This window comes from Haliotis cracherodii, unplaced genomic scaffold (genome assembly GCF_022045235.1).
Source record: "Haliotis cracherodii isolate W230 unplaced genomic scaffold, xgHalCrac1.p SCAF_10, whole genome shotgun sequence".
NCBI lineage: Eukaryota > Metazoa > Mollusca > Gastropoda > Lepetellida > Haliotidae > Haliotis > Haliotis cracherodii.
In genome coordinates this window covers 30,234,841-30,262,267 of record NW_027266265.1, presented here as the reverse complement: position 1 = coordinate 30,262,267, position 27,427 = coordinate 30,234,841, and the positions used below count along the sequence as shown (strand labels likewise).

Sequence of the window (27,427 nt, the reverse complement as noted above, 5' to 3'; positions counted from 1 at the left end):
AAAGCACGAAACTTTATGGGTGATGGTCGCCATATGTGCGAGTCCAGCAGGCATATTGGAAAATATTTAAACATCATCGTCGAAATCATGTAATCAGAAACCACTGGAACAATAAAGTTAGATATCAAAACATATTTTTTCAATTTTGACCTTGATTTGACCATTGCATTTGGACCATGCCCTAAACCATTATCTTCTCAGAAAACACAAGACAGTTTAAGCTGAAACTTAGCATGATTGTTCCCATTACTAACGTCACTTCAATCTGTTGAAGTGGTTCCATCTGAATTTAATTTATGCTAACCACAGCATACGTTCTTTTGAAAATAGTGGAACTAAATACTTTTTCTCAATATTTAATATTTTAACCTTGTCTATTTCTTTGCTTTTAGACCATGTTTTTACAATCTCTCAAAATGTATTTCTTTTTATTAGTAACATCAACTTCTCGGAAACAACCAGAACAATGAAATCAGATAAAATTTATTACCGCTGTAGCATGTGAAAATAGATTTACGAAAATTTACACCAAAATATCTCTACATGGCGTGACTTTAAGGTAACCAAGATGTCACACAACGTATAAATAAAACAGTTTCAAATAAAATACAAGACAACTGGTTGAGTAAAGCGTTAATATGCCGAAAGAATGGCATATTGATAATGTACATGTATTTGTTGTATCTGTCAACTGATTCGATTATACTTACCAGCTGCTACTTGATAGACCAAGAGCACAAGCACAAGTCCACTCCTTCCCATCCTGCGGCTCACTGTCCTCTGTAGCTGTGAGTAGACTTAACCGACTAGATATGGAAAACAGTCGTCATTCATGCTGTGTCCATCGAGGATCCACCTTATTGCTGACAGCAATCAATACCAGTCAGTATATCGCCCAAGTGAGACTGCTTGTCACTTACGATCTCTTACAATAGTCTCCAGTCATTCGGGAGTACTGCAGTGTGGCGTCAATCAACAACAAACCCTTATTGTTGAGCGTATTGTGTGAGTGGCGGGTGCTAGAGGTATCGCATGGCATGCTTGCCCTTTTCGCTAACATCTGGTATCATCACTGACACTTTCAGTCATCCATTTATGTCCTGTGACCATTGGATTCTGTTTCGGCGAAAGATTAAGACTGTCCTCTGGTGTTGAGTGATTGAGTGAGTGATTGAGTGAGTTTTGGTTTAACGCCGCTTTTAACAGTATTCCAGTTATATCGCGGTGTGTCAGCTTAATGTGGGAGGAAAGCCCGAAGTGATGCAGGTCTCAGACGTTTACCACTTCGGTGAAACCCACGAGCACGGGTATGGTGCTGACAAACCTAGAAACATAATCGGGGCGAACCGGGATTCGAACCCACAATCATCGGTTGTTGGCAAGCATTTAGTCGCATTTTACGACAAGCATTGTCGCCTTTTGCGGCAAGCATGGATTGCTGAAGACCTCATCTACCCCGGATCTTCACGGGCCTCTCCCGGATTGCGAGGGAAAGCGTTCATTTTCCATAGGGGCACTGTGCTTAGTGTCAAGAATCTTGCGTCAAATGCATAAACAGTATCGTCATGACAATGATATTGATTTTGTATTCTTCGACATTCTGCTATTTTGTTTTTATATTGTATTTATCGCAGCTAAAGAGTCCGACTATTGTAGTGTAATGATATAATTTGCGACAGTGTGAAAACGTTGAAGTACTGTGCCAAAACACACTGCAATAAACTCTAGGCTCTATAATTTATTTGGCCTTAAAATCAAAAGATTTGGAATAAAATCACCAGTATAGCAATTTTGTATGCCCATATACACTCTTCAAAAAAAGAAACGAACAGGTAGTATGTAGTTCATTGAACCTGACTACACAAAAAAATCCGGTATATATATTGGATATATGTTATTGGAAAATGTTGGTCGCCTGATATTCGACATTTGTCAGCACCATACCCGTGCTGGTGGGTTTCACCGAAGTGGTAAACGTCTGAGACCTGCGTCACTTCGGGCTTTCCTCACACATTAAGCTGACACGCCGCGATATAACTGGAATACTATTAAAAGCGGCGTTAAATCCATCTCACTCACTCACTGATATTCGACAAACGGTGCGTCAGCGCTGCCGATCGGAACCAAGATATCACACAACGTGTAAATAAAAGGCTGCCGATCGGAACATCGCCATAGGACGTATCCAAAGAGGGGAATCGGAGTCTTCTGTTGCACGCCACTTCAACGTCCACCACAGCACCATTTGACACCTTTGTGACCGATTCAATTCCACTGCAGACCGTCCGAGAACCGGCCGACCAAGAGTTACCACCCCTGCACAGGATCACTATATTCGACTGTTCCACCTGGTTTGAGGAGGATATCGGACCAGACTGTCAGGAACCTTCTTCGCGAGGCTGGAATCCGACCCAGAAGACCAGTTATCGTCCCTGTTTTGCAACAGATCCATCGTCAACGACGGTTGCGTTGGTGCCATACGTTACAGCCTTGAAACTGACGACGAGTGTGGTTTAGCGATGAATCACGATATCTTCTTCACCGACGAGATGTAAGACAACGTGTTTATCGTCGTCGAAATGAGCGTTTTGTGCCACATTGTGTACGTGAATTCGACAAATTAGGTGGCGGTAGTGTCATGATGTGTGGGGCCATATCCTACATGACGAGATCTTACTTGGTTGTGGTTCAGGAATCATATTCTTCAACTTTACCTTCTTCCAATCATTGACCGCCAGAGGTAGCTGTTTAAACAGGACAACGCTCCACCGCACACAGCTCGTGTCACGGTAGTCTACCTTCATAATGCCAACATCAACGATTTCCCTGGCCGTCGAGATCTCCAGATCTCAACCCAACAGAACGCCTCTAGGATGAATTCGATCGACGTGTACGTCAACATCAGAACACGCCGCAGACATTATAACAACTGGGCAACGCGTCACAAGCAGAATGGCGCAGAATTCCGCAGGGCAGAATTCGTACACTTATCCAGTGCCGACGAGACAAAGCGCCGTGATTGCTGCCCGGGGCGGTCACACGAGATACTGAGTTCAGCGCAACCTTGTGGCCTTATGTGACATGACAATGAACAGTTTTCAATGCCTTTGTTCAACGACAACATGTGACTATCGAGGTCCAAAATTTCATATTTGTATCTATGATATTAAATTTAATATATCGACCTTATTAGTACAATTTATTTTCTAAGAATCTACCTGTGCATTTCTTTTTTTTGAAGAGTGTATTTGGCATCCAATGAAATGGGTGCATTTTCTAAAACATGAAAACAGCAGAAACTCAAATTCAGCAGAAAGTCAAATTCAAGGTATTATTTATATGACAAGAAGCACTAACATCAGGCATATTTACTCAATCCACCAATCTAACTGTTTTATTGTTTGCTTGTTTGTTTATTTGTTGTTTAACGCCGCACTCAGCAATATACCAGCTATATGACAGTGGTATGTAAATATTCGAGTCTGGACCAGACAATCCTGTGATTGATATCGATCCACGCAATTGGGATCGACGGCATGCATCAACCAAGTCAGCGAGCCTGACCATCCGATACCGTTAGTCGCCTCTTACGACAAGCATAGACGCCTTTTTCGGCAAGCATGGGTTGCTGAAGACCTATTCTACCCCGGATCTTCACGGGTCCCGTTTATGTGAGTGCAGGCACATTGGTTGGGTATGCTTTAATTGTTTTAAACCCTTTTGGGATTCCGGGTTAAAATAGGTCTCCAACAACTTGTGCCATCGTACTAAGCGGCTTAATCGATTGCGTGTCGTCGAACGCCAACGACGTGGGATGATGCTCATGATATCAATCACTGGATCGCCTGTTCCACACTCGATTATTTGCAGACCACCGACATACAGCTGGAATATTGCTGAGTGCAGCATACAAACGGTGTTAATCGATAATTGTCCTGTTTTGCTACATATGCATCAAGAGAACAAACAGTTTAGATTTCCCTACCCACACAATATTTCGAAACAAAATCTGAAAACGCTCTCTCATCCATGTAAAGTTAATGTTCTTTGTGGAGAACTAGCACGAAATGTCAACAATGCTCGGCTGGTGGCTGCATTAAAATGTTTATACAAAAATCACAAAACGCGGGTTATCTATAAAAAATATATCCTGGATTATCTGCTTCTATCGATACTTAGTGTTGACAACATAAACACTTTCGAAGTAAGTCATCAAATGATGTAGAACTTTCTTGCAAACGTAATTGTCAGTGACTTAGATAGCCAACGTATTTACGCGATCAACGTATTGGAAACGATAATATTAATAATAGTCTAAAATAAATCTAGTTTCTACTAGACAATGTTACATCGTCTTTTGCTGGTTACCAAGTCATGCAGGCATAATAGATACCTCAAAAGTCGATGCTGTAGCTGAAGCAGCTCTTGACAACCCATTATCTCCACTACTTATCACGGTGATCAAGAGTTATACTCGGGATCTCATGCAAGAAGTGGGACACCCAGGTAGGAATCGATTAACTTCAGTCATACCTACCTGGGTTTTCAGTCACATAAAAGGCGACAAAACTGGGCAGCCCGTTTTCCGTGGGTCGCGACCTGTGTCGGTGGAGAAAGGTAGTCCTTCCTTTGCCCAGCACACTACTTTGACCCTAACGTGTGGTAGAATGGGTCCGGTTCTATCAATCGGCTGGTCATGATCATATCAAGCCCTAGGCTAGAACAACGTGTGTTTATTTTGCTATGTGATATTCGATGTGGGTATTGAATCTCTCTCTCTCTAAAGAAGCTGTTCATCCATATATGAAATCCATAAATTACTTATGACTCAAACTTCCATACACGTACTTCCATATTGTGTACCACATTCTATCTCAATGATCCCAAGTAGCATATGCTGGTCGTAAGAGGAGACTGGAGGGGTCGGCTGGTGGGGCTCGCTTGTTGGTTGATGGCATGTAAGCCATGGCATGGATCTTTGCTCTTAATATCAATTACTAAATTGTCTGATCCAGACTTTATCATTTACAGGTCGCCGTAATATAGCTGGAATATTGCTGATTATAATATTTCTGCACCAGACACATGGCGTCATATAGCTGGAATGTTGCTGATTATAATATTACTGCAACAGATACACTCCGTCATATAGCTGGAATATTGCTGATTATAATAGTACTGCAACAGACACACTCCGTCATATAGCTGGAATGTTGCTGATAATATTACTGCAACAGACACACGCCGTCAAAGAGCTGGAATATTGCTGATTATAATATTACTGCAACAGACACACTCCATCATATAGCTGGAATATTGCTGATTATAATATTACTGCAACAGACACACGCCGTCATATAGCTGGAATATTGTTGATTATAATATTACTGCAACAGACACACTCCGTCATATAGCTGGAATGTTGCTGATTATAATATTACTGCAACAGACACACGCCGTCATATAGCTGGAATATTGCTGATTATAATATTACTGCAACAGACACACGCCGTCATATAGCTGGAATATTGCTGATTATAATATTACTGCAACAGACACACGCCATCATATAGCTGGAATATTGCTGATTATAATAGTACTGCAACAGACACACGCCATCACATAGCTGGAAAGTTTGATTTTAATATTACTGCAGCAGACACACTCCGTCATATAGCTGGAATATTGCCGATTATAATATTACTGCAACGGACACACGCCATCATATAGCTGGAATATTGCCGATTATAATATTACTGCAGTAGACACACGCCGTCATATAGCTGGAATATTGCTGATTATGTTATATTATTGCAAAAGCCACACCCATACCACTGACCTGATGTTACAATAAGAACCACTTGTTCTTGTCAGTTTGCATAATACAGGTAGAACATCATTTTTACGCAAACTTCACGCCTTCCAGTCCATCAATGAATTGATGAAGAGATGTGTGTTTTTCACACACACGCAGAGCATGATCACCAATATATTTTGCACCGATCACTGTTCCCACAACAGTTGTTGAGGCCTTTCCTATTCTGAGACAGAGATTCTCATAATTTAGGTATTGGTTCATTTAATGCATTGCACTCCACAAAGTGACCACTTTCTCAAACTGTGCTAAATGTGTCTTTGGAAGAATTCATTTCTCAACCATGCTTTCGAATATATGCCTTTCGTAAACCTGTTATTAATTCAAATTCACTCACAACAAAACGTTTAACATAACTAAGATAGTCTATGTTTTTACAGGTGGTTAAGTTCAGCAATCTAATGTAAGACGGTAGAGACATATTTGCACTGTGTATGTATACTTGTCCCTTGTGTGTTCGAATAATGAAGCGTCCATTATTGCCTGTGCATATATGAAAGATCATACACACTAACTTGTGTGTTTAAGGCATTTGTTTACATGAACTTGTGTTTATTATGAACAGATGTTAACTATACTTTGTGTTTTTCATAAAAGATATTTAGCACAACAAGCGTACGTTCATGAACAGTTCCCTATTTTTTTAAAATGATTAGCCATTATAAATATCCGAGTAAACACAGTTTCAGAATACAATATATTTCAAATAAACATGCCATGAAAGTAACGTTAATCTGGGGGTATATTGAACGATAAACAGACAGTTATCAATACCGTTCATATCCTACAGGGGGCACGGACGGCCCAGTCGTCGAAGGAGCCGCGATTCGCTGTGCAGAGTTGCGTCCCTTGGGCATGCCAGAAACCTATGAATGTGGGTTCAATCCCGGTTCTCCCCGATTATGTTTTTAGGTTTGTCAGCACCATATACCCGTGCTCGTAGGTTTCACCGAAGTGGTAAACGTCTGAGACATGCATCACTTCGGACTTTCCTTCCACATTAAGCTGACACGCCGTGATATAACTGGAATACTGTTAAAAGCGGCGTTAAACCCAACTCACTCACTCACTCACTCATATCCTACATCTACTATTGCGACGCACCAAATACAATTATGTCATGTTTACTAAACTTGGTGTGTCGTTATTGTTATTATCGTTCATCGTGTATATGTATATCTACATTTAGTACATAGCGCGTCTTACTTCAGGCGTAATAAGCAAAGCGTATTTATATTGATTTTACGTACACATGCAGTCAGGTCACAATGTTGGAGTCGTGATGCAGTGCCCCCAAGACATGAAAGTGTGATTAGCTCTACCTATAGCTATATCCCCTACCTTTCCAGCTTTCCCCCTCAAGTATTATAACCGTTGCTTATTCGATCTTTCGATCATTATTCTATATGCTTCATGAGTTCATGTTATTACGATTCTCTATGCCACGTATTGCAGTTCTATCTCTTGTATTCTGTATTGTAGACACAACATCACTGACAGTAAATTGCTTGATCGTTATCGTTCCTCTTCTTATTAAGGTATAATCAAGTTCCCCAAAACGGGCTAAAAGCTTGATCCGATTATACGACCATGAAAGGTTTGAAAGCTTTAATGAGGCCTTGAAGGTTTTAACCTTGATGAAACAACTTCTGAGCAAGAGTCGTATGACGGTGTTTAAAATCTTGGTTGTAAGAGCATGCTCGATTGCACTTTAAAGTTGTGAAATGTAGACACCAAGGGCTGGAGTTGCGGAATATTGCTAGACATAAAAGGAAAGTTGACTATTTGAAAGTTGAAGTCATTCTTCTTGTCTCGCAGTCTTGTGGGGAGTGTTTTATGCAAAGATCTAAATATGAGACAGATGAGGCCGTCTCACTGGTCTTCTTTATTTCTAGTTGTGTTTGTTTGTTTGTTGTTAAACGCCACACTGTATGCTGTATAACGGCGGTCTGTACATAATACAGTCTGGACCAGTCAATCCTGCGACTGACATCATGAGCATCAATCCACGCCATTGGGATACGATGACATGCATCAACCAAGTCAGCGAGTCTGGCCACCTGATCGTGTTAGTCATGTTTTGCTGAAGATCAAGTCTTACCCAAATCTTCACGGGTTTTCCGTGAAGTATTCACGATGGTCGATCGTGTGATAAAAGTGTGTAAGTATGACCCTTCGAGTAAGTTGTTACTAATGTAAACGCAAAATGAATGAACAAAACATCACATCAGTAATCCATCATTCCGAAACATAAATTCATTCTTTCGCTCTCATTATTATTCGCATAGAAAAACACATACTACGATGCCAAAGTAAAACAAAACTCACTGACTCACTCACTCGTGTATCATCAGTATTTGAAACAGCTGCTTGCTCATTCCCCGTGACAAGATACTATTCACAGCGGACAAGTACCGTATTTTCTTGAGTATAGTGTGCACCCATGTACAATGTTCACCCCACTCTAGCAGATTCGGTATTTTGGAGAAAAAAATTCGAATGTCAAGCGCAGAAAAAAATTACACGGAATATCTACCCCTTCAGCGAATTCCGGTAAACGAACGGGTGATGAGAAACTTGGTCAGTACAAATTCGAAATTTGAGATAGAAAATCACCAGATATGTTTATTTACCATTTAAATTGTATTTTGTGTTCTGCTAGGCATTGTTTTACATCCAGGTATTAAGATTACCTTGTGTATTTTCTTGTAAACTAAGCCGGAAACAGCAATCAGCTGTCCACACGTTCTTGGAATCTACCGGTGATTCGGTCAAGACATACCCAATGATATAGATTACAGGATTTTAATGCAAGGATCGGCAAAAATTGTATCTGAAACTATTTTTTTTATCAGGAATAATATATCCCAATATGTTGTTAATTTAGTTGCAGCTTTCACAAAACATATTTTAAATAATAATACCCCTAAGCGAAGCAGCTGATCGCAATTGCCGGTCACTATTTTTCACATGGAATCAGTCTGACCAGTCACCGTCAGGGCTCCCGCACACGTGATCGCGTGAACTACGTGTTGACATAGAATCGTCAAACTATAACGCGTATGACTCTTAACGAGTCAAAGTATGGCATTTATGATATATGTATCCATTCTCTGTCAACTAATATTCGTTTCAAGGCGTCAATAGCGGTAATCTGACCGTGGTTGCTGTTAATAACCGTGAGTTGTGCGATCTACCGATCGCTTCACACACGATTTCGCCAAAATTAATTAAAACAATATTAAAAGGAATTTTGAATAAAATTAATAGAATAAGTTACATACATAAGTCCAGATATACAAAGAACACTTTTTATAGCCAGACGGTGTAATTACATGATTAATTTGCGTACTTACCGGTAAGTATGGATTGGTTGACATGGTATTTCGATCCGGTGTTACGTGCTCACGGTAATATCTTTCCATGGGGAAAAAACATTAAAACCATTATTTCGTGTATAATGCGCAGCCCCTTCTACACAACTGTTTTTTTGGGGAAAAGTGCGCTCTATACTTATGAAAATACGTCTCAAATAAAAATTCCCGTCTCAAGCTACTATGTCTAGTGTTTATCCAGTTATCACAGGACATCATTTTGTTGTAATACACGTCCCGTGACAATGTATCGGAACTGAATAAATGCCACAAACATCCATCAACAAGTCTATGTGTCAACAACACAGAGGCTACATGCTGCTAATAACCCTGGTAAACACATGCCCGCACCCCTCACACCCGGGGACAAGTACATTTAACAAATATTTTAAGGATTGTGTCAATTGATATGTTGTTACAGATTTGTCATTACTTTTCCACCATCTCAAACTGACATATTCCCACCAATTGAAGATTGGCAGTTCACAATCTACATTGCTAAGTACACATTTATTCTCAGGAGCTATAAATTAGAATAGAGACGGGCTTCATTGTTTAACGTGTTATCGGAGGCAGTTGCCAGGAGCAGCTATCCTGTGTGGCCACTCCTTGCAAACCCTTGAAGATCCGGGATAAAATAGGTCTTAAGCAACCCATGCTTGCCTTACATGGCGACTGCGCTTGTCGTAAGAGGCGACTAACGGGATCGGGTGGTCAGGCTCGCTGACTTGGTTGATGCATGTCATCGATCCCAATTGCGTGGATCGATGCTCATGATGTCCAGCACGATTGTCTGGTCCAGACTCGATTATTTACAGTCCGCCGTCATATAGCTGGAATATTGCAGAGTGTGGCGTTAAACAACAAACAAACAAAACACTTGTATACGCTCCGGGTAGAAGAATGTGTGAGGATATCATTCATTGATAACCTACGACTGAAAATAGTTATGTCATGATATGTACAACACGGCTCTACAGGACGATTGGTCTTCTATATGTGCACATACCTGGTCGTGTCAGACCACGGTAGGCCGTTGTTTCAATATGTCACACCTAAATCGGTCTTTCTCCTTCAAGCCCCAATTCACTATAAATTGAATAAAAAGGAATTAATTTCAAATCAAAATGTAAATTGATTTGATATATTATTTTAAATTTAATTATTGTATAAACACCTTAGATATCTCCATCATCAATCACAGAATACATCAGTTCACTTCAGGTATTCTAAGAAAAGAATAGGTGTTTTGAGTGACGTTCTGTTTGAGAAGAATAATTTGTTCCAGAAAGATTATGCTTACATTAAAGTTTGTATGGCTTCAAAGAAAATGTATGGTTTCAAGCAACCACCGAAATCGTCACTGACAAACATCCCAGCGCTAATTCCCTCCCAATACACACACACGCACGCGCGTGCGCGCGGACCCGATCGATCCCCGGCTGCGTCATACCAAAAGGTATGGTCGGCTCGGAGTCAGTTTACTGAAATAGGGTGGGGTATTTATGTTAAACTGCGGCATGGTGTCTCAGTGGGCTAGCACTATAAATCGGCATCAGTCCGGACTAAGTACAAGCAGCCTCACACACGTGCCTGCACGTAGCTATATAAGTGCCGTAATCTTGGACGCAACGTTAAACCCCATTTCACCCGACCCCACCCCACCCCACCCCACCCCACCTCACCTCACCTCACCTCTCTCTCTCACACACACACACACACACATACACACACATACACACACATACACACGCGCGCTCGCGTGATCACGACGAAACGGACCTTCTCCAGGACAACAACACATCCGCCAGCTTCTTTATGAAATCCTAAGACGATCAAGGTGGGGGCTTTTCCATTAATTGTGACCACACATGCCAATACACCGGACTTACCTCAAAACCCGGATCTACTGTTAACATACACGTGACTGTACAGCTTGCCGTTGTGGAGCTATCTTAAGTCGTTTAGACTGTACATAGGCCTTTTGTAGGGCAGTTGACGCGTCGGGCTGTCTATTGTACAACGGTCGAACTGTACAGAAGGATCCGGCTTCCCAACTATATACTGCAGTTGTGACGTGACGTAGTCAGTGTGAGTCTTTCCATCGTTCGAACAACAGAACAGCACTTCCCAGGCCGAGTACATCGGCATATGAGGTACAATCTGTAAATTACTTTCCGTCGAACAGAGGCTAACCGGGAGTGTTTACCATTTCAATTATAAGGTTAACAAATTTACATAGTTTCTTTTGGACAGATATCATACGGCAGTTAAATCATTTCTGATCTTTTCAAATAATAATTTGTAATGTTCTTTTCCCATTGTTCATCGAAATATTTACATTTCAAATTATTGTGGAATTCATCTCCAATGTCGTAAATATCGTTTAGGAGTCAGTTACCACTTATAACGGTTTGGATTTTCTTTGTATGCAGGTAGCACACGTATCCTTGGATTTCATACTGAACTATAAACTCAAGGGAAACTTTAAAAGTTTCGAAATGGCTGTTTTCAAACGAAAAACTGGAGGCGTCGACTTTACCACGTCAAGCAAAGAGGAACCAAGTATATTCACAATCCAGGCTCACTCTAACCCGTCATATCAACCCGATGTTACTGAAACAGCCTCCGACAGCAGTGGAATAGCTTCCATAGAAGATTCTGAAAATGGAATTCACCCAGCATCAGATCCCAAACCCTCATCCTCATCCCCCGCGCCAGCAGCCCCAACATTGAAGAAGTCCATCAACCTCCTTCATTGCACTGCCATCATGGTTGCAGTCACCGGTCACTCCTCGGTCTTCATTTCCCCCGGCTCCATACTCGGCTCCACTGGCTCCATCGGCGCAGCCCTCATCGTCTGGTTGGTAGGAGGGCTGATCAACATGGGACTGGCGTTGTGCTTCGCCGAACTGGGAACCATGTTCCCCCATGCTGGTGGCCCGTATGCTTATGTTTTGAAGACTTTTGGTCCTCTGCCAGGGTTCCTGATAATGTACGGGTATGTTGTGCTCATCGCAGGACCATTCTGGGCATTCTTAGCCTACACAGCGGCATTGTACATTGTTAAACCAGCGTTCCCTGACTGTGAAACAGAGACAGTGGAATTAGGCGTGAAGTTGCTGGCCGGATGGATTATGAGTGAGTAGATATTCGGGTGAAATGAAAAATCTTATTGATACATAGCATCAAGATCTAAAGGTGAATCGGAATTAAATATCCTCTTTTAAACATTAAACATCATTATCACCGAAGATGGGGGAAAAGTATAGTCAAAGAAAGCTTAATTTGCTGTGACGTCTATAGTTTGTTTTCTTTCTCTAATTATAGCAATGGAGTATTTATGAGGGTTTTTTTTAGTTTGAATGAAAACGAATTGAGTCTCTAAATAAAATGGGGCGGTCGGGTAGCCTAGTGGTTAAAGCGTTCGCTCGTCACGACAAAGACCTGGGTTCGATTCCCCACATGGGTACTATGTGTGAAGCCCATTTCTGGTGTCCCCCGCCCTGATATTGCTGGAATATTGCTATAAGCGGCGTAAAACCATGCTCAAACTCACTTTAATTAAAATGCTCTAACCTGGTTTAGTCATATTGTAATGTTACAAGGCAACTGTACGACATGACAAATATTTGATCACGCAAAGATATGTTCTCGTGGCAAACCTTTAGTTTGTTTGTCTGTCAGCTGGCCTATGTTGACAATACTTTCTACATGTAAGTTAGAATATTTAATTCTTTATTTCCTGAGATAAAAATAACTTTGAAAGGGATGTAGAACAACCAAGACTACGCTTAACCTAAACGTTACGCGAAACACATCCGTGTCTGCTAGATCTAACAGTAAACACAGTACAGTATACACATTGGCGTACTTGGAATTTGGAATGTCATTATCACCTTCTCATTGAAACAATATACTTGATTACATGTATTGGATAACGTTATTATATATTCGTTTGGTTTTTTAATACATGGGATTAACTTGGGTATTTTGCTCACAAGTTTAACCATGACTTTACAGAGACTGTAGCCAATGTTCCCCATTGTTTCAGTCACCATGGTGGCTCTCAACTGCACTTTCATGAAGTTTGTGACGAAGGTCCAGACCCTACTCTCCAGCACAAAGATCCTTGCACTTCTCATCATCATCAGCGGGGGCATTGCCATGCTGGTACAAGGTAACGATGACGGGGATGTGATTTGGACACAAGGCATTATCATAGGAGTTAGACATGAGTTGTTAAATAAGACAATTCGAATGAAATCATTATCATAATCATAATAATGGGAATACCTGAATACATTTTAAAAATAGAACGTTTGAAATTGACTGTAAACAGAATTCATTTTGAAGACGACGATAATTATGTTATAATGATACTGATAAAAATAATAAAAATGACAATGCCTACACCCTTTGATACTTAGTTAAGCCGAATGTAAGAAAATTCACGACTATTAGTAGTACTAGTACTACTACTAGTAATATTAGTCGTCGTAGTCGTAGTTGTAGTAGTTTTATTCCTCTTGCTCTTCTGTTGCTGAACATTAAACTACTAATGTCATCATTGTAGTTAGTAAAGATTAGCTGATACTAATATTCATATGTCTTTTATTATTTTTGTGATGCGATGATAGTAAGGACGACGGATGTTACATCTTACGATAATTATGTATAATGACAAATAGGCAGCTTACGTCAGTCATAAAGCCATTAGTCTACAACCACCGTGTACAAACAACACAACTATGAGTGAGTATGCATGTATCATCTCTGTCCTCCAGGTAAACGCGACAACTTTGAGAATGTATTTGAGGGCACGACTCAGGAGCCGGGGGAGTTTGCTGTGTCTATTTTCTACGCCATATTTTCCTATGGAGGCTGGTAAGATCCCTATCAAATATTAACATGTCGGAAATCGTGACAGGGAAATATTCAACATGCTGTGCATGGTAGATAACGAGACAGGGGCATCTCGCATCTTTTTCAAGGAATCTTCACTAAACTTTGCATTATTCGGAGTGCATCAGTTAAAGTGGTGATGTGTTTCAGCTACATATTTCACCCAACAGATAACAGTTTACGCGTTTTGGGGAAATTTAGATCTAATTCGCTGTTAATTTGTATCTATACTTGTGAAAACAAATACTTTAATTTACGCTTTTGTTGTAAATTGTATATGGTGCCGTTGCTGGTTGTTTGGAAGTTTAGCTTAATTAACCAACGGTTATAAGATATTCAAATCGCACCTCCGAGCAATTCTGTACGGGTGATAACGCTGTTTTCTTTCTTTTCAGGCAAGTGATGACGTCACTTACAGAGGAGGTGAAAAATCCTGGAAGGTGAATATATTACAGAGAAAACGGTTTCTCACATATGGCCTTTTTTACGTTGGGCTTTTTATTCTCATAGGGGTATATATTTAAATGTGGTTATATATTCACGAATGGTTATATTCACATATGGCTATATATTAACATATGGTTGTATGTATGTAAATATATAGTCATCGCCAAGAGAAACGCGAACTATAGAAACATATAGAGACGTATGTACGTTAAGAGTGAGTGAGTGTGGTTTTGCGCCACGTTTAACAATATTCCAGCAATATCACGGCGGGGAACAGCAGAAACGGGCTTCACACATTGTACCCATGTGGGGAATCGAACCCGGACATCCGACGTGACGAGCGAACGCTTTAACCACTTGGCAACCCCACCGCCCCTGTTCGTAAAGAAGAAATGTTTTCAGTGTGTACCAATTAATGACAAAACTAACAATCACCATGAGCGTCGATTTATACAACACACCAGTATGTTCGTTTGTGCATCAAACCAATCTTATATCACATGAATACGAGTATATCTTGATATGTTAGAAAATATTTACAGTGTTCGCGTTTGTTTTGTCGGTGAGTATGTTGCGATATACTCAAAGATATGGTCTTGTATTCATGTCATCATCATCCTCATCATCATCATTAGTAGTAGTATTATCATCACCATCACCATCATCATTATTATTATTATTATTATTATTATTATTATTATTATTATTATAGGGACCTCCCTCTGTCAGTGTACATCACCTTCGTTATCGTGATCACCAAGTACATCCTCACCAACGTCGCGTACTTCACCCTCATCACCCCCGCGGAGATGTTGCAGTCAAAGGCAGTGGCGTTTGTAAGTACACTACAGATGATTGAACTATGACAGGCCATGCGCGTCAAAGCAAACCCGTAACGAAATATTTGGCATTTATTGTGTTAACGTTAAGTATGAAATTGCAATGTCCAATTTACGCGACAATATAGAATAATAAAAGTAGTACATAAAATACATACCTTATTAGAAATAATAATGACTTTTTCAATATAATTACAACGTTTTTCATATTATATTATTGAATATTTGCGTGTACCGGGACCGGCACATGTCTTGCAGTCCGACTTCGCGGTGTTTTTTACCTTTCACTTCCTGGTTCGGCTTATCTGCGGGTCATATCATTTTCTTTCGTATTTCTATGGTCAACTTAATACCTCGGCTTATCTACGGGGTCGGCTTATCTGCGGTCGATACGGTAATGAAACTCCGTTAATACAGACGGATTAACGTCCAGATTAACAAACGAGTGGACATTAAATGTGTATCACTATGGTTTAATTTATGTATTATAAACGTGTGTATTTTCTCTCCTCGTGTCATTTACTGACAGTGAAAGAAAATTAATTCCTTTTCTGTAACACATAGCCATATCAATTTTAAAAATCAACTGTAATTTCATTTAACATGTGCACAGAATTGTCTCGAATGTTCAGTTTAGTTTAATCTCCCCCGAGAATATAGATAAAAATTACACGTATATTTTCGTGTTACTTTCTGTCGAAAACATTACAATCAATTTGATCATATTTACATATATCAATAAAATAGTTGTTTATATATTCATTTAAAACTACAATTTGGGGTTTCAATTTGAGTTTTATCTGCTATTTTTACAGCTGTTCGCAGAGCGTCTTTACGGTCCTATCGCTCCTCTGGTCTCTGTATTCGTCGCAACAACGTCGATTGGAGCCCTTAACGCATCCATCATGGGCCATTCCAGGTGAGGACGACTTTAAATTGTTGACATTATCCGTATTATATTATATACTGCAACGTATACCCGAAACACTGTGGTGTAAAATAACATTCATTCACTTTCTCACTTGACACGTCGTATTTACATACATTGTACGTCTAAATATTGTATGATTTATATATGGGGTGGCATTCTGTAAACATGTATCTTGATAAAATATCAGACCGCCTCAGTGGTCTAGTGGTAGAGCGTCCGCCCGGAGAGCGGAACGTCCGGGGTTCGATCCCAGGCCGCGTCATACCAAAAGACGTTAACAGATGATACTTGTCTGGCGCTCGGCATTAAGGGGCTAAAACAAGGCCTCGGGGTCAGTATACTGTGTCTGAGTGGGGTATTCATGTTAAACTGCGGCATGGTATCTCAGTGTGCTAGCACTATAAATCGCAATCAGCCCGGACTAGTACAAGCAGCCACACACATACACGTACATGCACGTCGCTATATAAGTGCAATAATCTTGGACGCGACGTTAAACCCCATTTCACCTCACCTGATAAAATATCACGAGTGTTCCTTTCCTTGAACATATTTTGTGTTTAGTGTATGTAAACAAATAATGGATTTTGACAAGAAAATATAACAAATTCTTTACTATTATAATATACCTACAGTAAGATAAGACAAGAATATATTTATAAAGGGAAATTGAGACCTATAAGGACAAGGCAGTGTTTATTCGCTGTGTGTTGACCGAGCTGGGTGTAGACAACACGTCACAGGTTTTTCTCGGAACCAACCCGGATATATATATATATATATATATATATTCCGAGAGTTAGCTCCGGGTATCCGGGTTATAACTAACATCGCAGTGTTCAGTCGATTTAAGGCAGGGCCCGCACATATTCATTAGAAGTGAAGTAGCTTGTTAGGGCACCGTTTTGGCTTCTCTGGGGGTGGTCCCGTTTGCTACGTCACAATGACCAAGATAGTTGGGGAATTACCTTGGTAGCTGTAATCGGCTCTGACTGCTGAGTCCCTTGGAGTCTTTGTTCGTGACAGAGAGAAGTATCTGCTGCTGGAGATATCCTAGTGTATATATCGGGACTCAGGCCTTCTGAAGAATGTGCTGGTTACCTAATATTGAAACTGTAATCTAAATCTGTCAAATGTCTGGTGTATTTATTGCGTTTATACCTTAGTTAAGGACTGCGATGACCACTTAATTTCCTTTATATACCTACCTAGCCGATATTATCTATTGAAAATGATGGTGCGTCCGGCCTCCCACGGCATGTTTCAGCCTGGCGCATACCCTAGCCTTCGCTGCTTGGTTGAGTTTGATAAGCCAGATTCACCGGATTGTGACGGTCAGTTACGTGGACTGGTGTGGACTTAAATTATCTATCGAAATATATTTAGGTTTGGCTAGTTGTAAGATAAAATATTGAGAAAATACAAAACTTATTGTTGAAATAAGACCACCATAATTATGGAATAATTATAGTGATTTGAGAACTATGATAGAATAAACAACAGAAAAAAATAGGTATCGATGTCATCTGTGTGCCTTGTTTGTCAAGCTCTCCATCCGAGTATACCTCCTGTATGCCTGCAGACTAGCATTTTATCATTAATCAACATATACATATTTTTAAATTGAACTATTAAGGAATTTACATATTTTTTTAACACGAAGTTGAACAGTTATCATATTGATGAAATATGGTTGTTGCTCATATTTATTAACAGATACTAAAATTATCATTAGTAGTTGTGGTAGTAGTAGTGAGTGAGTTGGGTTTAACGCCGTTTTTAACAGTAATGCAGTTATATCGCGGCGTGTCAGCTTAATGTGGGAGGAAAGCCGAAGTGATGCAGGTCTCAGACATTTACCATTTCGGTTAAACCCACGAGCACGGATATGGTGCTGGCCAACCTTGAAACATTAATGTGGTGAAGCGGGATTCGAACCCACAATGATAGGTTTCTGGCGTGCCCAAGGGACGCAACCTTAGACGACTGGGCCACCCGTGCCCCCTTAGGAGGCGGAGTACAAGTAAGGATGAGATGTATGGATGAACCTAAACGTCGCTCCTAATTGTAATAAAGAAGTTGCTCAACCATATATTTAATGCTTATTCAACACATGCAGATGAACACGTAAGGAAATGATGAACCTTCGTTGACAAAACATCCTGAAACGTGACAAACTATTTTTATCCTTTGTTAACAATACCTTTTCGGCTTCACGTGGAGACACCGAAAACCTCAGTATAGCTAACGATAGGATCATTTTGATATTTGTTATATACTGTCATAATCCTAACTGTCGCTGTTGTGGTATCCTATATCTTATAATTATGCATAACAATCCGTAAATCTGACTGAAATGCTTTCACTGGGCCGGACTGCTTAGAGTTTAGAATAGTGCGGGGGTTTTTCAATCAGAGAAAAAGTCGGGCGAAAATTTGCAGTATAATGCTAGACCCGGGCATTAATCGCTGTGTCATGTTCGCGTACACGTGGGGTCATCTCGGTACAAGTACCGGATACGGTTTACGGTGAATTGATAAACTCGCCCCTGACAATACATGTTTGTTAGGGGCACGGTGACCTCAGCTGAAACGGCCATGACAATGCAAGCCGGATGTCGGCGTAACCTACCGCGTTACCAGAATATAGTGCAACACGGATGTCCGGATCTGGAAGCCTTGCGTCACTGCAGAATAAGACTCGACCGGTTTCGTTGGAAATAGAATGTGGGTTAGGGAGAAGTGGCATTTATTCAAACTATAATTGTCACCTTGTAATTTCTTTTGAAATTGTTTGTTCATTTCTTTCGCTCACTCATTCACTCATTATTTTAAACTTGAGATTAAATTATTTTTATTCATTCACTCACTCACTCGAGCATTTGTTCATTCTTTACTAATATGATTATTAGTTTATCACTACGCCGAAATACAAGCCCTTGTACTGGTCGAGGGTGGTGGGGTAGCCGTGTGATTAAAGCGTTCGCTCGTCGTGCCAGAAGCCCGTGTTCGATTCCCCCACATGGGTACAATGTTTGAAGCCCCTCTGGTGTCCCCCGCCGTCATATTGTAGGAATATTGCTAAAAGCGGCGTAAAACCATACTCACGCACTCACTCACTCACTCACTCACTCTACTGGTCAATAATAAATGTATACCGTAATTCCTTGAATAAACGCACGGTGTTGATTAATTTCGGAAGATTCCGAGAAACGGCGTTTATTATTTGTTATTATTATGGTTTTCTGAAGGGATATTTGCCACAAGATCTTGTGTTTTACGGTGTACGGTATGGATTCTCACAGACATTATTTGTTAGGAAACGGAAGCATAACGTAATACATATTGTAGATTAAGATATATACGACCCGGCGTTTACTGAAGACTGGCATTTATTCAAGGCAGAGGGTCGTTACACCCAGCGTTTATTGAAGGATTTACGGTACATGTTTACTCCAAATATATCCTTTCTAGTAACCCGCGATGTTTGATCAATGTTGCACATTTCCCGAATCTAAAATGGTATAATACAAAAGGTTCCTGGGCCACGCATAATGTTTTCATCACAGAAATAAATTCCAAGAACAGATAAGAAATTCAAGGTAAGGGCATCGAGCAGTCGACACGTGACATTTCAAAACGATAACGACATTTAATGCAGTCGTGCGTAGTCAATTCACTTGTATGCATAGCCTTGTCAGAAGAACGAGCAAACAAGTTGAGATTACTGTATGTGTGACGTATTGATTTTAAGAAAGGAGTGCCAATTATACAATTCCCAAGCGAGAACGAGTGTCATTAATAGTTTGGTTGATGCACGCGATTTCAGTTATATTCTATTATTCTTCTTATTCTTTTTTTTGTTATTTTTATGGTAGAAGCTATCAAGTTTATGTCCATATATTAACGTTTTATCAACCTGAGACGCGCCGTGTACTTTCTTCTGTCTCATGCTCAGTTCGATACTCGGATACTCGGATGAGCGTGTCGCTGGTCGTCGTGTTCGCCATTGGAATGACATTGTATTATTCTGTTTTTCGAAGTACTCTTGACACAAAAAGAAATCGTTTCATGATATGAAATTTTAACATAGCAACTGTTCAAAGGAAACCTGTGTTGATAAATGCTACATTGTTCAGGACATTGTACATTATCTTTAGGGTAAACTAAACATAATTCTACTCTAAATCTCCAAACTACTTTCTAACGGAAGACATTATTCACACATGTTACTTTGTATGTACTTACTTCATATGGACCAGTCGGTCATATTTCTAAACAAATCGTTATTACTGATAGTATATGCAGGCACTACATATATATGAATTCGATTGCAGTGAATAATGCATAAAAGGGCGCTATGTCTCGCTTATTGTTAATGAGACATGTATTTCGCCATTGTGAGTTTATGCGACATGTCATCGGTTGGGGCAGTTCACGAACAGATATAAATTTGAAGTGGCCTGAAACAGCATTTTAAACAAACTTATGTTTAAAACTGTTCTACACATTGGTGTAAACATATAGACTGGATCAAAGGGAGTGACATAAATTCAATACCAAAATGTAAATGGTAATTTGCAGTTAATTCACATTGGCATGTGTTGTTTATATCTAGAGACCGTTTTATATCAATATCGTCACTCTATTACATCCATGAAGATCCAGGGTTAGAATTGGCCTTCAGCAACCCATGCGTGTCGAAAGAGTCGACTAACGGGATCGGGTGGCCACGCTTGCTGACTTGGTTGATACATGTCATCGTATCCCAATAACGTTGATCGATGCTCATGATGTCAATCACTGGATTGTCTGGTCCAGATTTGGTCATTTATCTGGAATATTGTTGAGTGCGGCGTTAAGCAACAAACAAACAAACAAACAAACATAATTGTGATAGTAGTTCATCTAATACACCGAGGTTCTGTTTGATAGGTGGTAGGAATGTATATTGATATGCATTGCATACTGAGCCAAATAAACACACACCCATACATACTCCTATTCTACATTGTATCTTGCTTACGATGTTTTAGCCACTGCTTTTATTTATTATATATTTATATATGTTTGTTTTCGCAGATTGTTATTTGCTGGCGCGAGAGTGGGTCACATGCCAACCATCTTTGGGATGATTCACCCAAAATTCCTGACCCCCTGGCCAGCCATTCTTGTGTTGGTAGGTATTTATAGCGTATATGTTTATATAAATATACCCCCATCATTTACTTTTAAATGAAATACTAGCCCAAGCTGCTTTGGACGCAACTCACTTACTTACTTACCTTCTCTTGACGGGGTAGTATGTACCGTGGTGTGGGGTCATCCAACAGATGACACCTTAACCTCGTTAGCTTGCTGACGGGTTTAACCTTTTGGTCATGTGGACTAGGCGTCCGACCTCGAATCGGTCCGAGGTTCGAATCCCATCACGGGACTGGAACAATTAATGGCCGCTACAAACCGGTTCTGATGATACTGGGAGCTGGGTTCCATGTTAGCATTGTTCCAGCTCAAATCCAGATACATTATCTTGAGGTGTGTGTGGAATCGAAATCAAAAGCGTCAAATGTTTGGCGTAAAATATGAATTGGGGGTCTGATGGCCCCAGTGATTAATGCTGTTTCCTGATGTAAACATCGAGTGTACGTTCTGTTCCAGCTCGCGTGGGGTCTGATCATGCTGTATACTGGTGGCTTGACGACCATGATGGTCTTCATCAGTCTCTTCTCCACCATCATGGGCATCGCCGTCGTCATGTCGCTCCTCTACCTGCGGATAAAGAAGCCAAACGATGTCAGGCCGTATAGGGTAAGCGACTGTGGCAATCAACCCTTGGTTTTGGTTTTGTTTCTATGTGAACGAGTAATCGATTTTGTACCAGGCAAACCAAGGTCTGGAGCAATAAGCAGCCTCCACAGAATGATTTGTTTTTTTTGTTTCTTGATTGTTTGTTGTTTAACGCCACACTCCTACATATTCCAAATATATGACGGCGGTTCGTAAATAATCGAGTCTGAACCAGACAATCCAGTGATTGACATCACGCGCATCGATCCACGGAATTGAGGTTCGATGACATGCATCAAGCAAGTAAGCGAGCCTGACCACCCGATCCCGTTTGTCACCTCTTGGGACAAGCATGGTTTGACCAAGACCAATTTTAACCTGGATCTTTACGGGTCGTAACGTAACAGCACAGTTTCTATTATCTGACGAATAGGGGATGAACAATTGAGTCAATAGGGATAAAGCAGTTAAATAGTCTAACATCTTGTCTCTGAAATGAAACTGTTTACAGAAAAACCCAGTTGTTAAATTATCTTAATATGTTATAAAAAGGAGCCCAGAATTATCTTAATATGTTATAAAAAGGAGCCCAGAGTCTTCATTTTCAGAAATCTAGACTTGCCATCTGCATCGGATATATATGGTTCATTTGTATGGCAGCCTAGCTGCGAGTCCCATTTTACAAAGCACGCGTGGAGATATGACCTCCACAACTCCCTTGAGCGTGACGATCGATCTTGTTTGTTGTTCAATGCAATACTCAGCAATGTAACAACTATGCCACTTCATTTGTTGTTAGGCATTGCATTGTCACACCACATCAGACCACACCGTTTTCATTGAAACCATAAGAAAAGAAGTATGTCGGTGTTATTTGAATAGAATGAGTGAGCAATATTACGAAAGCAGTTACCAAGATACGCATAATACACTTATAGTATTGAATAGAGATACGTGTATGCTAGTGGAATAGGTCTTCCGCAAACCATGCTTGCCGTAAAAGGCGACTGCGCTTGTCGTAAGCGGCGACTAACGGGATCGGGTGGTCAGGCTCGCTGACATGGCTTATGCATATCATCGTGTCCCAATTGCGTTGATCGATGCGCATGATGTCAATCACTGGATTGTCTGGCCCAGACTCGATTAATTATTGCTGAGTGCGGCGTTAAACAACAAACAAATAAACATGTAGGCTGATTGTTTTTGGCAGTGTCGTCAAAGAAACTATTGTCATACTGTTATTGATGGAACTTACATTTGTAAATGTGTCATATGAATAGATCGTATTATTGCCATCATATTAGAGAGTATTGTGAATAGAGGATACTTACGGAAGTGTCGTAGGAATACAAATAATATTGCCATGACACTTGTTCTGTTTCAGACAATGCTGTTTGTGCCCGTCGTCCAGCTGATAGTCAATCTGGCAGTTCTCGTATTGGCCATCTACCAGCGTCCACACCAGATGGGCATCGGCCTGGCCATCCTGTTCGCCGGCATCCCCATCTACTGGTTCGGCGTCTTATGGAAGAACAAGCCTGAAGAGTTCACACAGCTTGTTGGTGGGTGGACACCGCCATGTTAGAGGATGTATAGTCTAGTTTGGTCAATGACGATTTGATAAATCTCCATGTATCTCACTACATCGGCGAACAACTGGAAAATATTATTATGGGATTAACACAACACAGAATTCGAAGGTACATCAAGTGGCCGTATTGTAAGGTTTGCGGATATCTGGGGTCCGGATAACGCCGCGTCCAAGATTATTGCACTTATATACCGACGTGCACGTGTGTGTGTGTGTGTGTGTGTGTGTGTGTGTGTGTGTGTGTGTGTGTGTGTGTGTGTGTGTGTGTGTGTGTGTGTGTGTGTCTGTGTGTGTGTGTCTGTGTGTGTGTGTGTGTGTTATTACGACGGCCTGTAAGTAATCAAGCCTAATGATCAACGCAGTCGGGGTACGATGACACGCCATCGACCATGTCACCGAGCACGACCACCCGATCCATTTCGTCGCCGCTTACGCCCACAATGCTAGAGCAATACATAATAACAATCTCAATACAATTGAGTACATGTATATGACATTAATGTATACCAGTATGTCTATTCGCAATGTGTATGAAACCCCGTTAACCCGAAGTCCAGGTTCATCAAAACATCGAGTTACCAATTGTTCGATACAAGCGGAGTGACGATATTAGACCACGGAGCCCACTATCAACGTTTACATTGTCTGCAATAACTAGATCAAGTTAATTAGGTATCACCGTACAAACCTAAAACAAAGTATATACTTCAAAATTAGATTTGACCAAAAAATCATAGACATTATCATACCGTTACTAGGCTGAAACACCGGAAACTTAAGGTCCAATACACAAGTTTGATACCCGTATCAAATACATCACCATTTCTTGTTTGTTTCCTTTTTTAGCCGCCATTAAACATGGGTGTATACTTTCATTTGCCCGTCAGTATATGTGATTCAATTAAGATTTTCATGCATGTAAAATGTGTTTCATAACTCTGTTTCAGAGGGTGTCACCATTCTTCTACAGAAGATCTTGGTGTTGGTAAAGGCATCGTAAAGAGGAATACTTCTTCAGGGACAGAGACTGTGCGCCTAATGTATTCGGAATGGATGCACATTTTTCCGACGTATCATTTTCAATTGCCAAGATAATTTGGGAAGTGATGCGTGTCTACATCCGATAAGGAAAGATGATTCTGAAAGAAAATGCATATGTTATGGGCGAATTATATAAGCTCGGCCTACATGAAATGTGAAAACGACAGACTTTTGTCGACACACGCTAAGTTTTCGCATCCTGTATTTGATCAAAAACGTGTACAGTTCCTTGGTGCTACCGTGTTCATAGATTACCTTGACCTTCAAGGAAAGGGACATATGGTTATGGGTAAGGGGGATAATATATGGGCAATCCACAGATTATCATGGACCCGAATCCGTGTTTCGAACCCACTACCACAGGATCCAGGTATACCAAGAGGACACAACTCTGTATGATGCGGATTCATCTTTATCACCACATCCTGTATACAACCAACCCTTGGCCAGACAAACCAGGGGTCGATAGTGTGAGCACCGACCAAATTCGTCGGAGTAAAAGAGTAAATGCTTGTCTTATGTGCATGTCACACGTCCGTTTACTGTTCACACTGAGATGTCATGTGACCATCCGATCCCTGTTCTAGAGTCGCTTACGGTAGTCATAAAACATTGGAGAAGGAATCCCAAAACATCCGCACGGCTTACAGGCTTTATCAACGTGAGTGCAACTACTATGTAGTGTCCAAACTATAGAGTGGCCAGAATGAGTGAGCGAGTTAAGTATTACGCCGCTTTTAACAGTATTCCAGTTATATCGCGGCGTGTCAGCTTAATGTGGGAGGAAAGCCCGAAGTGATGCAGGTGGCAGACGTTTACCTCTACGGTGAAACCCACGAGCACGGGTATGGTGCTGACAAACCTAGAAACATTATCGTGGTGAAGCGGGAATCGAACCCACAATCATAGGTTTCTGGCGTGCCCAAGGGACACAATTCTGCACAGCGAATCGCGGCGCCTCAGATGACTGGGGCCACCCGTGCCCCCTACAGATCGGGATACCTCAATGGAGATGACTAAAACTACCCTGTGATATCAACATGTATCTGTGATAACGTGGACTTCCTGATCTCAGCTGAATGACGGAGACAACACCACCACCTACGTCATCTTTCAACACTTGTATTTCGTAAGCAAATATATTTCACAGTCGCCAAATACGACTTTTCAAACTGCTGTCATATTTTATAGTCCCAGAAGAAGAAAGAAATGTATTTATCATATTTGTTTTCCTTTATCATATTTCATTTTTTTTAAATAATTCGTATTGGTGTTGTCCAAGGATTATTACATATACATATTATTAGTAATAAATATTCATCTAAACCACGAAATATTTATGCATCGTTATTCATCATTATATCTTAATTTGATAACTGTTAACTTGTGATTAAACGTGTTGATTATTGGCAATAAACATAAACTATGAATATGATGCCAGGATTCATGTATTTGTTTTTACATCGATGCTCATGATATCAATCACTGGATTTGTCTGGTCCAGAGCCGATTATTTCGGACTCGACATTGCCGAGGTGGGATTCTTTTCAGGGAATCCTTATTCAAATACGGGTAAATATTTTTAAAGCTCGCACATTTCATCCTTAAAGAGTTGTTTGATTGGCATTACTTAAAAGTTGACTGATGACAACTTGACAATGGTATAAGGATCTATACCGAAACGTCGCCTTTACAGTAAATGAAGAGGTTGTTATCCATAAATGGTATCATGCAATATTCTGAGTGGGATTGTGTTCAGAGACTAAACGTCTTTTCGGTGACTACTTCAAAACAGGGAGCATGGGTGGCCCAGTCGTCTCAGGCACCGCGATTCGCTGTGCAGAGTTGCGTCCCTTGGGCACGCCAGAAACCTATGATTGTGGGTTCGAATCCCGGTTCGCCCAAATTATGTTTCTAGGTTTGTCAGAACCATACCCGTGCTCGTGGGTTTCACCGAAGTGGTAAACGTCTGAGACCTGCATCACTTCGGGCTTTCCTCCCACATTAAGCTGACACGCCGCGATATGACTGGAATACTGTTAAAAGCGGCGTTAAACCCAACTCACTCATATGATGCGTAGTGAAACAAAACATGAACCTCGTCTTAAACGTCATTGCATTTAGGACAGGTATACCTCCATACCGACCGGTTTCCATTCGAACAGGAGCCTCGCCACACCTAAACTTGGCTCATGGTGATCCACGTGAAACGAAATATATATTAAAAAGGCTGTACATAACATACTTCATATAACCGGACACCCGGTTTCCGAATCCGAAGAGTGAATTTCAATTAACAACCATACAATATACACAGTGCTTTGTCCCCCTTGCCGGACATCAACCGCGCTTGGCGGTGTTTGTTTCGCTATTAATCACCCGGCATCCAACATCAAGTGTAGTTTAATATCAATATATATCTTCTATATCACGACTGGGTGCTCAAAAAGAACCTGTAGGGATTCCGGATAGGAATCGGCAATTTATGTTTGTCGTAAGATGTGACTTATTGACTCGCGTGTTATTTGATCGCGTGAGAACAGAGACGTGGGATGTTGCTCAAAAGATCAATCACTTTCTTTGTCTGGTCAAGATTCGAATGTTTACAGTCCGCTGCCATATGGAATATTAATGA

At 40.7% G+C, this 27,427-nt stretch overlaps 2 protein-coding genes across 3 annotated transcripts in view; one reads left to right on the top strand and one right to left on the bottom strand.

Annotated features, from left to right (window-relative positions):
• LOC139453705 (uncharacterized) overlaps positions 1–770 on the bottom strand; it is a 45,547-nt gene extending 44,777 nt beyond the window's left edge. Inside the window, exon 1 of the mRNA XM_071235181.1 lies at positions 711–770. Within this exon, the coding sequence (XP_071091282.1) occupies positions 711–762 (52 nt within the window). The 5' untranslated portion in view covers positions 763–770. The remainder of the gene's footprint in view (positions 1–710) is intronic.
• Positions 771–11,346: 10,576 nt separating this feature from the next.
• Positions 11,347–25,162, top strand: LOC139448867 (cystine/glutamate transporter-like). 2 transcript variants are annotated; one of them, XM_071230392.1, is made up of 11 exons: positions 11,347–11,405; positions 11,685–12,390; positions 13,304–13,429; positions 14,037–14,136; positions 14,550–14,594; positions 15,314–15,437; positions 16,256–16,359; positions 21,453–21,549; positions 22,032–22,181; positions 23,545–23,722; positions 24,699–25,162. In XM_071230392.1, the coding sequence occupies exons 2-11, from the start codon at positions 11,751–11,753 to the stop codon at positions 24,749–24,751; spliced, it is 1,617 nt and encodes a 538-aa protein (XP_071086493.1). In that variant the 5' UTR covers positions 11,347–11,405; positions 11,685–11,750; the 3' UTR covers positions 24,752–25,162. The 2 variants fall into 2 exon arrangements, with proteins under 2 accessions (XP_071086493.1, XP_071086500.1); XM_071230399.1 differs by having other exon boundaries at positions 11,389–11,473.
• Positions 25,163–27,427: the final 2,265 nt, after the last annotated feature.

Excerpts from the sequence above, each read along its gene's own strand:
- LOC139448867 (XM_071230392.1), top strand. The coding sequence starts at position 11,751 with ATGGCTGTTTTCAAACGAAAAACTGGAGGCGTCGACTTTACCACGTCA. Across the intron at positions 12,391-13,303 it reads GCTGGCCGGATGGATTATGA|TCACCATGGTGGCTCTCAAC; the intron begins GTGAGTAGATAT and ends CCATTGTTTCAG. Across the intron at positions 15,438-16,255 it reads AGTCAAAGGCAGTGGCGTTT|CTGTTCGCAGAGCGTCTTTA; the intron begins GTAAGTACACTA and ends CTATTTTTACAG.